The sequence below is a fragment of the Limulus polyphemus genome, unplaced genomic scaffold (genome assembly GCF_000517525.1).
Source record: "Limulus polyphemus unplaced genomic scaffold, Limulus_polyphemus-2.1.2 Scaffold309, whole genome shotgun sequence".
NCBI lineage: Eukaryota > Metazoa > Arthropoda > Merostomata > Xiphosura > Limulidae > Limulus > Limulus polyphemus.
In genome coordinates, this window is record NW_013665919.1 from 411614 (window position 1) to 423763 (window position 12150).

The following is a 12150-nucleotide window of genomic DNA, read 5'->3' on the forward strand; positions in this document are numbered from 1 at the left end:
GAAAAATACGGTAAGCCGTTCTTAGCTAGAATTAAGTACTAGCTTAGGTATGCCGAAATCAAAGGAAGTGCTAAACAAGGTATTTTAAATTTGAACTACGTGACAGATTAGGTGTATCGAAATCAAATTAGATAGCGAATAAGGTTAGGTAAAACAAAATAAAATTAGGTAGTAAATAGTGTTCTAAGCTCGAAGTAAGTGAAAAATTAGATAAAATAAAACTAGGTAGTAAATAAAGTGTTCTAAGCACTTCTAAAGAAGTGGCAGATTAGGTAAATTGAAATCAAAGTATATAAGTACCAACTAAAGTATTCTAAACTTAAATTATGTATAAGGTACACCGAACTCAAAGTAGGGTGCTTAAAAGGATATATGAAGTTTGTATGAGATGCTCCAAACATTATACCTGTCTTAAAACACGTGCTTAGTAAGACAATGTGCGTTTTGAAGTGAATATAAAATTAGCTGTAACGAGGTAGAAGCAACTTCGAAAGTTGCATAAGTGTCTGATTATTAGAAACGGAACCGGTATTTTCCGTATATAACCATCACCAGAGGACGAATATTATTTCCAACTAGGCAACTTGTTAATCAATTACGGATTACAGATCACCTCTAATGTTACAAGGTTTTCATTAACGTACTGAATGCTACAAAGAACATGTTCAAATGCTTTATACATAAGTCGAAGAAATTTTTATTACTTCATTCGGCGCCTGTTTTTGAACTCTACAATGACAAAACCTTTAATTATAAAGTTGACTTTATCCTAATTGTAAACGGTTTGTGTACTGTTTTGCAATAAGTTGAACTCTTTTGCTACGGGATCGGTCAATTCGGCCCAAATTGACCTTTAGAGTTTCCATTCTATAACTTCTAATATGTTTTGTGTATTTTCATGAAATTTCGCAAGCTTTCAATAAATGTTATGTCTTTTACAGACACAAAGTCAGAATTTTTAATTAAGTACTTTCACTAAAACTTTGTCCATGAATATATGGAGTCAAAGTGTTGACTGCTCTGAGTGCAAAGTCAAGGGGAAGTCATCTCGACCTTAAGTCAGAATTATGAACTTTGTTTCTTACCGTTTGGTCACTGATAACATCTTCACTTGTTGTTCTGACGTCCATGTGAAGTGGCTATTCTTAATGAATGTGCTTTACAAATACCTCTCATTACGTGCCACGCCCATGGCCAGATGGTCTAGCGAACACGTCAGTTGTCTGATAGCGTGACCACAAAATTCCACAGACCAAAATATGCTACCACTCGTCTTTGCGTTTCCAATACTTTACCATCTTTATGTGTAATTAGCTTATTGTACCCGCTTCGTGCCTATCCACTGCAATTAAATTTTTTTTAATTCCAAAGAATTTTATAACCTATTCGCATTCATCAAAGTTACTACTTTTAATATACTGATTTACTCTAATTTAATGTAAACTTTAAAACTCTTTTATTGAAATCTGCAAAAACTTTTCGACATATGTAGAAAAGAATATTGGGTTATCTTAGAAACTCTGTATCTCTGACATCATTAAGCCTTTTCTCGGCTTTGTTGCTACTTTTTCTTGATCATTAAACACCGAAAATTATTTAGAATTATAAACGGACTTTTCTCTACGTTAAAATACTTTTATTTGTGAGCTTTCGGCTCTCTTAACGGAGCCTTCATCGGGCAACAATGTTCATCACAAACTATAGCAGTGGTTCTCAACCATTGTCGTAATGAGCCATTCTAAGCCTACTCCCACCCATCCACCCATCTCGGTATCTCATCGGTAAGTCTTAGACCTTACAACGCTAAAAATATGTTTTCGATACCCGCAATGGGCAGAGATTGATCGGGAAAAATAAGGCAGAGTTATAATCTGATTTGTCATGTTTACTGAGGAATTCCACCTAAAAAAAAACGCAGTTATTTGCGATATTTCTCCTTTTTGGACAATTTTTCTAACAACGTTTTTCCGAATCCCCAAACCTTACTTGACACGCAGATAGCGTTTCCACTGGTGCATGCCCCCTGTCCCTCTTGGGAGGCGCTTTCCATAGTTTAAGATTAGTTGGTCTATATATAGTAGCAAAGGGTGTTCTTAAATTAGGATGTTGAAACATAATTATAAAATTTGACCGAATTTTAAAATGTTTCATTGATAACCTCCTCTCTAATTCAAAAAGGACTATTTTCAGCTTTTGGGTCTCATCACTTACATGATTATATTAAGTATGCGCGTATTGTAAAATGTTATCATTATACATGTATTATAAAACAAGATTCTTAAAATAATAGCTGTAGTCAAAATTAAAGTGTTGATCATATAAGTCCTATTGTCTAGAAGTCCTATTCCAGCACTGTACCGAAATCTTTCACTGGTGACCGCCATTGTGACTGCACTTTGTATAAAAGTCATGTTTTATGGTATTAAATGGTGTGTATACGTCTGTATAAATAATGTTTTATTTTTCTAATATGTTTCAGGGCATGTAACACTAAAATTAAGGGTTTATCTTTAAGTGCATTTACATTATCATAGCATTTATGGTAGAGGTTTGTTTAGTGCATTAAATACATTCTGCAGAATTCGTATATACTACCTTTCCGTTTTGGTTGATATCATACTTCATGGGAAGTATGGACATTAAATTATTAATCCATTGGAAGTATAAGCATGATATCACTATTCCATAGGAAGTTTGAGCATGATATCATTACTCCAAAATAAGTATGGGTATGATATCATTACTTCATAAGAAGTATGGGTATGATATCATTACTTCATAATAAGTATGGGTATGATATCATTACTTCATAATAAGTATGGGTATGATATCATTACTTCATAAGAAGTATGGCTAGTACAACATCTGTAATTAACAGATTACTCATGATGATGAAAAACATATTTGAAAGAAAACTGAAAATACGGTGATACTTTCTCAAGAGTTCCCGTTCTTCATATTTTCTCTAAATCAAGTTTTATTATTAGTTTTCTGATTCAACAGTTGAGAATTTATATGAGATCCAGAAGCTAGCTGACGAGTTGTGCATGAGATACAATAGTTAGTTGATGAGGTTTAGGAGGTCCATTATATCCAGTTGGTGATGCGTGAGAGTCTATAGTTAGTTAATGAGGTATATAAGGTTCATTAGTTAGTTGGAGAGGCATGTGAGGTCCATTAGTTACTTGGTGATGTGTGTGAGCTGTAGTAGTTACTTGATGAGAGGTTTAGTTAATTATGTATGTGAGAATCAATATATCCAATTAATAACGTATGTGAAATCCATTAATTAGCTGATGTATGTTTTCTTTCATTGATCACATTTTAGCGTTGAGATCTTGAAAACAAAGATACAAACTTACAAAAGATATGCCTTATGTCAAAATTTTCAGATCAACGAAAAAGCCACAATTTTTATGTATCATTCACATTCTGTTGGTAGACATGCAGTAATGATATTATTATGTAAATTTAAAAACAACAGCTACAGAAACTACAATTTCTCAAACAATTTTGAAGAAGATTTTAAACAGTTTAGGCTTAAGAAGGTAATACGAGTTTCATGTAAAATATTCAAATATCACAAGCGACGTGTTGTAGGCACGACTAACTTTCTGTGTCCGAATCTTTCGTTTCTCCAAAATTATAAAGAAATTCATTAATATTCAGAGAAAAACTATTTACCCTTTTCGAACTTTAAACAACAATATTTCTTTGGCAAAACTGACCCCCCCCCCTCCCCAGTGGCACAGCGATAAGCCTGAAAGCTTACAACACTAAAATCCGGATTTTGATACCCGTGGTTGACACAGAACAGATACCCCATTGTGTATCTTTGTGCTTAACAACAAAAACAAAACAAGCGAAACTGTTTAAAATATAACACCAGTTCTTTTTGATAAAAAAAACGCATCAAACGTAAGTGTTGTTTCACGTTACAAATACATGACACACCTAACTTCCAAATTACGAGTATTGGTGTAGTTGACTTGGCATGATATGACATTTTCATACACACACATAAATAAGCATAATATTTTGATAATTTCTTTTTGCATTAGTGTCAACTAGATGTGAAGGGATTCGAACCCATATTTCTACTTACAGCTACATAGATTTACGATAGCTATTGCTCTACGATCAGTAGTTTGAAGGATATTAACAAAAAAGTGATATTATGAAGTTATTAGAATGTTAAGTATGGGTTGTTTTTTTTCAAAAGCGAAGAGATATAGCTATCTTTTAATATTCAAAAATAAAAATATAATACATTAAAATTACTAGTAGATTTGTAGTTTTTCCAAAATAATGAGGGTTTATACATAACATATCAGTCCTTTGTTTAACGTAGAAATAAACGTTTAAAAGATTAGGGCGGATCCAGGATTTTGGATAAAGAGAATTTGCTCTCTCACTCACTAGGTCATAAACCCTTTCGAAAAAATCGAAAAGGTGGATTTAATTTGGAAACAGGACATAATGGTCTTTTAGATTTAGTTATTTTAATTCAATAATTTTATTTTTAAAGCCCTAATTTTCTTTACTTTTTCTTGAGAGTACAGTAAAATCCAGATATACGAAATTTTCTTATCAAACCAAGGAATAAATATTAGGAATTTTGATCAAAGGAGTTCCATTCTGAAAAGCAAACAAGAAGTACTTCTTTCTACTGCAATATCAGGAAAATCTAATTTTTGGTCCATTTTGGAAAATTTCAAAGGCCTTGGTAGTTTCGAAGAAAAAATCAATTTTTTGAAACAGAGAAAAATGTGCGTATTTTAAATCAAAATTGACCGTACAATATCGGTATCAATATTGGGCTAAGGGTACCTTTATTTGGTAGACCATCGGGAAGAGGGATTGTAACACCTCAACCCCCCTGGATCCGCCAGTTTATACTAATTGATTCTAATAATCACATTATTGCAGCTTATAAAGTACTGAACATTTATAAGACGTAGATATTCGCCCTTTAGTCCACACGGGAAAGGGTCCGTTTTATTACATATAACGAATATCCTATATAGCATGTATCAAAAATGGAACGTGAACTATCATCAATATTAACATTTATAAAAGACACTCGGGATTCTTACTTAGAATTACATTCAATAATCAAACTTGAATTAATGATGCTAAGCTCCAATCACTCAGCTAGTGAACGAATATCTGTTGCTCGGAAGCAGAAATATGTGGATTTAATAACTTTGTCATGAGTGCCAGTGAATACAGACTGTTATATACTTTACGTGTATGTGTATTCATGCGTGTATTTACAATGTAATATGCTCTCAGAGACAACTATTGGCCCAGAAGCAGAAGGAGAAGCGTCAGACACCAGGAATGATGCAAGCATCTGATACCAGACCTGTTTCTGGTAAGCCTCGCAAAGGAGCGGGGTGGGAAGAATCCAAACCCCTCATGGCTGGGTACAACGCGCAGAAGAACAACCATGGAGTCCTTCATTGTAAGCTTCTTTGTTTCTCCTTCACGTTTTTATTTCTATCCGTCCTTCTTTCTATTTTTCTTTTACAAATGAATTGTTATGGGTACGACTGGTTTTTGTCTCCACTTCTTATTTGTCTGCCAGCACAGCTTCGATTTTTATCTGTTTATAGTGGTTTGTATTCTCTTAATAGATTATTTTTTCTTAAATATAAAAAAGTATATATATACAAACGAACATGTGTTATATATACAGAGATCTGAGTGCATTATTTTAAAATCATTTTGGAGCCACACCACGTCGTTACAGTCCATGTCGCCACGTCCAGTCATGTTCTATATTGTATCGATCCTTATGTTGGCAGTGGTTGTCACGTGATAACTATTCAACCCTCTGTATTTGTTACTAAGCTATTCAATCTTGCACAATGGTAGTTCAATTAAAAATATTTCAGTTGGTGCCCTAGTCAAACATTATCTAATCAATAATTAATTTTTTAATATAGTTTTAACAATTTGAAGTTACGTCTGAATTAGCTAACCAAAAAGTTGTCAGTATTTAAATTGCCGTCTGAATCATACATTAGGGCTACCGCAGAATAATACTACATCTATTTTCAGTAAGCAGTTTTCATTCTTCAATTACATAAATTTGTCTTTCTTTTTGTCTGTGTCACATCATTCGCTCTAATTAACCCCCTAAGTAACCCATTTTATAGTTAGATAAACGTCACACTCTTGTGACCTCAACGCATAAACAGCAATATTCAAAATAGTAAAATCGTAGTAATGATAAGCTTTCATTTGATTAATAGAACCAGAATCTTAAAGTTGAATGTTCTGTAACGAACCTCAGTATTCGTCTTAGTATCATGTAATATACTGCTCCTCAGGCTACAGGCAGAAGCCTTAAGTAACACTTGTAAACCCTGTTTGTCCTGTATTCTTTTAAGTTTGTTTAGAACATCGATACTAAGATAAGCATAACATTAGATCGTGTTTTTTCATCTAACAACTTAAAGCTTTCAAATAATAGATATTACTTTGTAGTTACTTACCAGCCGGGCTTGATGTTATCTAGTAATTAGCACGCTCTGACTGTGAATATGAAGATTCAGCGTTTGCAACTTGTTGCCAAAAGAAGGCATTTCGAACTTTAGAGCCGTGTGTATGTTATAAATGTCACTGAGTAGCCCAAGAGGTGGTGGGTGCTGTTGAAATTCTACCTTTCCTCTTGTCTACCAGTTCAAAATTACAGATGGTTAATGAGAGTCCTTTGTGTAGCCATTTGAGCAAACCATTAAGCAAATAAACATAACACTTATCAGCCGATACAATTTATTTGACCAATAAATAAAAGAGGTTGTTGCTTTAATGCAGAACCTTAACTCTTTACAGTGTGTATATCGACTTTATAGTTCGAACAGTTTGACTTACATCTAAAATATCAACAAAGGACACACAAAATAGAAAAACGTGACAAAATGTAAATCAATTCGGCTATATATCTAGAATGCATTACAAATTATAACAGAAATTAATGAGAGGGAGAAATACTGAGCGTGGCTTGCATACAAACTGTCAGTCGAAGTTAAGGATATTACTTCTATTCCATGTTAGTCCCAGCAAGAAAAAAAAAGATGTCTCTCGTACTTATGCAAATCCAATCTCTTGTTTCGGTGCATTTTCCCATTTTGCCAACCATCGCTATATATTCTGGGTGAACAATTCAGTCAACAAATTTTCCGTAAATGTGGAACTAACGAACATTCTATTTAATAAAGTAACGTTTAATTTATAATTTAATTACTGGAAGATTAATTTACGTTCCTATTAAACGAGGCACAATCAATTCTCTGTTAAAGTGGAGAGAGTCAAATACAAAATATTTCCTGGACCTCTACTGGAAGGAATGATAATTAATTTTAATATATATATATAGAGAGAGAATACCAATCGCTTTGTTATTCACTGGGAACTTTATACACTAGCTCCCGGTGGCTCGGCGGCACATCTGAGAGCTTGTAACACTAAAAATCAATACTCACAGTGGTCGAAACCCAAATAGCCCATTGTATATTTTAGGCTTACCAACAAAAAACATAAATTTTATATATCACAATTTTGTCAAGTTTCTTCAAAATAAGATGTTATAAGCCATATCAAATTAGCATTGTTATTTCAACATAATGGGGCCCCGGTTAGACAGCGATAAGCTTACTCACTTACAATGTTAAAATCTGAAGTTTGATTCCCCGCGGTGGAAACAGCAAATACCCCAATGTGACTTTGCTCTAAAACAAACAAACCATTTGAATATAACGGAGTGTTATAATCTAAGTAAAACATTTTTATAAAGTATTTCTGCGCCTAAGTGCTTGTGGATTATCCATGACTTTGTTGGTTTATAAACTTTTTTCATTGACGAAACCGTATTCCATTTACCTTGACTTGCGCGACACCCATGCTGCCACATGCAATATTTTGTTTGTATAGTTTTTTTATGTTCTTAATTATTCTTCGTTTGGTGAAACTCTTGCGGTACTTGTTTCGACACACAGTTTGGAAACCATTGGTTTACAGGGTTCCTATTAACCTAAGAGCTGAACACATACAAAAGTGCCATCAGTATTGAACTAATACTAATTACATTACTCAGGACCTCCTGTGTAATGTATCTTATATAAAATATGAGTGATTCTAGTTCTTGTTGTTGTTTTTTATCAGTTATTTATACCGAGTTTTGTAACAGGCGAAAACATAAAATAACTCAGTATATGGCGGTTATAAATAAACACTGAGATAAGCTGGTCACAAAATGTTTGTCCCAAAGAACATCATATGTGATTCCAGTGTTTAACTGTCTTTTAGTTTAAGAACAAGTAATTTTTCAAAGACAGTAGTTTTAAACTCTTGCCTTTAAACCTAAAAATCCTTTTCACTTTGTTTGTACTTATTAATAACCTTTTTGTACTAGTTAGTTTGCGTTTAAGCGCAAAGCTACACAACGGGCTATCTGCGCTGTGCCCACCGGGGGTACCGAAACACTTTATCTAGCTTACCAATGAACCGCTGGAGGGGGGGAGAGTAGTGGTCAGTCAAAGGAATGTTCCAGATGGAAAGTTATTCAGTGTGTCCAGATATTATGTTAACCTACTTTATTACTATTAATTATTAGTTTTTGGGTGTACCTGGTGTTAAAACACCATTCACTTCTTTGTGTTTTATTAAAAATTGCAGGATTTTAGACAGAATATAAAACCTACTTGACATGTTGATTCTTCTTGCTTTATAGTGTTTGTTTGTTTTGTAGTTAAACACAAAGCTACACAAAGGGCTGTCGGTGCTCTGTCCACCACGGGTATCGAAACCCAGTTTCTAGCGTTGTAAATCCGCAGACATACCGCTGTGCCACTGAGGGGCTTTCTTGCTTTTATGAAAAAGTACTTGAAAATAAACTGTCAGAACTACTTTCATTGTGCTAAGGCTAAGACTTTTAAAATAAATTGTTAGAACTACTTTCAATGTGCTAAGGCTAAGACGCTTAAAATAAATTGTCAGAACTACTTTCATTGTGCTAAGGCTAAGTCTCTTAAAGTAAAAAAAAAATAATGGTGTAACAGTTTTAGGGTAAAATGCAATTTTTGCCAATAAATGTCCGCTGTAATTCACCAGCTTATTTGTCCGTGATGTGGGCGAGAATGTTCAGGCTTGACCAGTAGATGGCTCTTAGTTCACGAAAAGAATGTTAGTTATGAACCAAATTTTTATCGCACCGTTGCTAGTTTACAATTATTTGTTTATAACCTGGGCTATCTTGCACGTAGCCGTCTCTAATAGACTAGAGGGAAGGCAGCTAACGAACATCACCCATTGCACCAACTGTTGAACTACTCTTGACTGATCTAACAATGAGATTTGACTTTCACTGTTCAGAGTACGGGCACGCTAACTAACTGGCCATACCCGACCTTAGTTTTGAAGTAAAGAGAAAAATAAAAATATACAATTGATTTTTCCGAAACAAATCAAATTTTTGAGTTGGTGTGATTTAGTTAATACAGCCATAACAAAGTAAAAAATAAATAAATGTCCACCTATGAAATTAGCTCTTGAATCTTTCTGTTTTACCCCCACAGGTTATGATGGCCCCCTTCAGTACACAATGACCGAAGACAACCCTGACGGCATGACTAATGTTCAAGTGGTGACGTCAGTTTCTCGACCGAAAGATGACGTTGTATCCGATGAAGCACCTTCTGTGGGAACACTGGCTGAATCAGGTATGCTTTGGGAAATTTTTTGGTATGCAAATAAAATTACTACTACTACTAACTACTCAGTTTCTGTGTTCCAACAAATGCACCAAAATCCTCGCTAGTGAGAAGTTCAATTTCATGAACTTCAACCCATCTTTTATGTTTTAAAGAAGAAAATGTGTGAAAATTTCATGATATTCCGACAATTCGCTGTTATCAAGTACAGATCTAAGAAAATAGATAACAAAGAACCTTGTCACACACTCTTGCGCAGCTATGCTTTTATACGGTGTGCTTACGAACTGCTGTAAAACTATAGATATTCTCTGAAGGAGTGACTTGTACGTTTATGGTACATCATCAGTACACAGTTTTAGGCTTAGTGTCTAATAATAATATAATAAAGTTAACGTTGTTTGATTTCCACAAACTGGCAGACAGTGCTCGATACATCACTTTCACCATTACAAGAACAATTGTTTTTTTATAATAGTAATAGTAAAACAACATTTAATTAATCTGCACCATAAAAAAGAGACGTTTTTTCACTATCATTTTTTAGAAACATAATTTTTGTTCCAAATACAAAGAAGCTAATTTAAAACCTATTATCACTTTTAACAATAAAAAACTGATAAATCTATTATCACTTTAACAATAAAAAACTGATAAATCTATTATCACTTTTAACAATAAAAAATTGATAAATCTATTATCATTTTTAACAAAATAAACCTGATTTTTAACAATAAAAACTGATAAACATATTATAATTTTTAACAATAAAAAACTGATAAATCTATTATCATTTTAGCAAAAAACTGATAAACCTATTATAATTTTTAACAATAAAAACTGATAAATGTATTATTATTTTTAAAAATAAAAAACTGATAAATTTATTATTGTTTTCCACTAACAAAAACCTGATAAATCAATTATCATTTTCCACTAACAATATAAATACTGATAAATATATTATTATTTTCCACTAACAATATAAATACTGATAAATATATTATTATTTTCCACTAAAAATAAAAAAAACTGATAAATATATTATTATTTTTCGCTAACAATATGAAAAAACTGACAAATCTATTTTTATTTACACTGATTTACTCGCTTACATGTTATTCCTGATGAAACGTTGAACCCTGTGTTAGCGTATTCCATTTTAGTTGTTTTAATTTTACTATGGGTTAGGGATTTTATTTGGGACATTTAAAATTTTTTATCAAAAATATTAGTTGATTTTTGTTACTGAACTAGGTTTAACTAAGACATAATAATCTATCAACTTTTGGAATTTTTAATGTCAATTACTTTGTTCAATTTGGAATATATTACCTTTATATTTCTATGTTAATTTCAATGCATGATAAATTATAATAAAATCCCGTGAAACGAAGAACATTAACAATGTGTACTTTTGAGTGTTCTCTTCTTTTTTATTACAATCAATTGTTTTTTTTTTTGTTTTTTTTACTATTACATCTTGGCTATAGAATATGTCATAATATTTGTAAAATATTTCATAAAATTAATTTCATTGTGTGTTCTAACATTGAATAAATTATTTTCATTCCTGAGAGATTCAGTTTGAAAGTTTACTTCTCAAAAAATAAAAATTTCGGACTTATTTTTAATTTCTTGAACAATACTAAACGGAATGTAAGAAAATCAAGTCAACAGGAATTCATAGAACATTCCAACATTAATTATATTTCATTCCTTACGCTTAGCCACTTGGGAGTGGGTTAAAAAATTACATTTAAGCATCTCGTTAACTATTTATCAAAATTTACTTGTTGTATTCGTAATAGACTTTACTTTCTAAAGTGGAGAATTTTTTGCTTAAAGATTGAAGTAAAGCCTAAATTAAGTCTATATGTCTTTAGTAAATTTTACTTCGTAGTTGCGATTTTTTTTGTAATGTTTCGAGAAATCTCTAGTAGCTAAAAGGTTAAAGTTCATTTTCTCATCCATAACCTAATATTCCTTCAAAATCTCTATTTCAAAATTGTGCTTTTGTTTTATTTTCATATATTTGTATCAATTAACGGTATATATCATTTGCTAATTATCTTTAGCCGCAGCATAGTGGCTCATAGAACGGCTCTGAGTTTTTCAAGTACTAATTTTTAGATCATAGCTCCGTCATCTCTTAACCGATTTGAGATCTACTTAGGCTTAATATTGCTGGCGCACAGAAATATGCTTAATAAAAGGAAAAAAAAAAAGACTCGTAGATTTAATTTACTCTAATCTTGCCGAAAAGCATTTCATGTGCCGCGGCTATTGGGGATTCCCTCTTGTTTTAAAGTTTCTGTTTTGTTAGTCCTTTGTATTTATTTTTATATTTTGTTTACGATTTTCAGATAATTTTATTTGCATCTGCATGTGCCCCCTAGTAGCACAGCCGCATGTCCTGCGGACTTACAAC

The 12150-nt window shown here is 32.6% G+C and overlaps 1 protein-coding gene across 1 annotated transcript in view; it reads left to right on the forward strand.

The window, feature by feature from the left end:
• The window catches only part of LOC106457263 (tubby protein-like), a 128717-nt gene that overhangs the window by 66634 nt on the left and 49933 nt on the right, over positions 1–12150 (forward strand). The window contains exons 3-4 of the mRNA XM_022383115.1: positions 5296–5467; positions 9585–9728. Coding sequence (XP_022238823.1) covers positions 5296–5467; positions 9585–9728 — 316 coding nt within the window. The remainder of the gene's footprint in view (positions 1–5295; positions 5468–9584; positions 9729–12150) is intronic.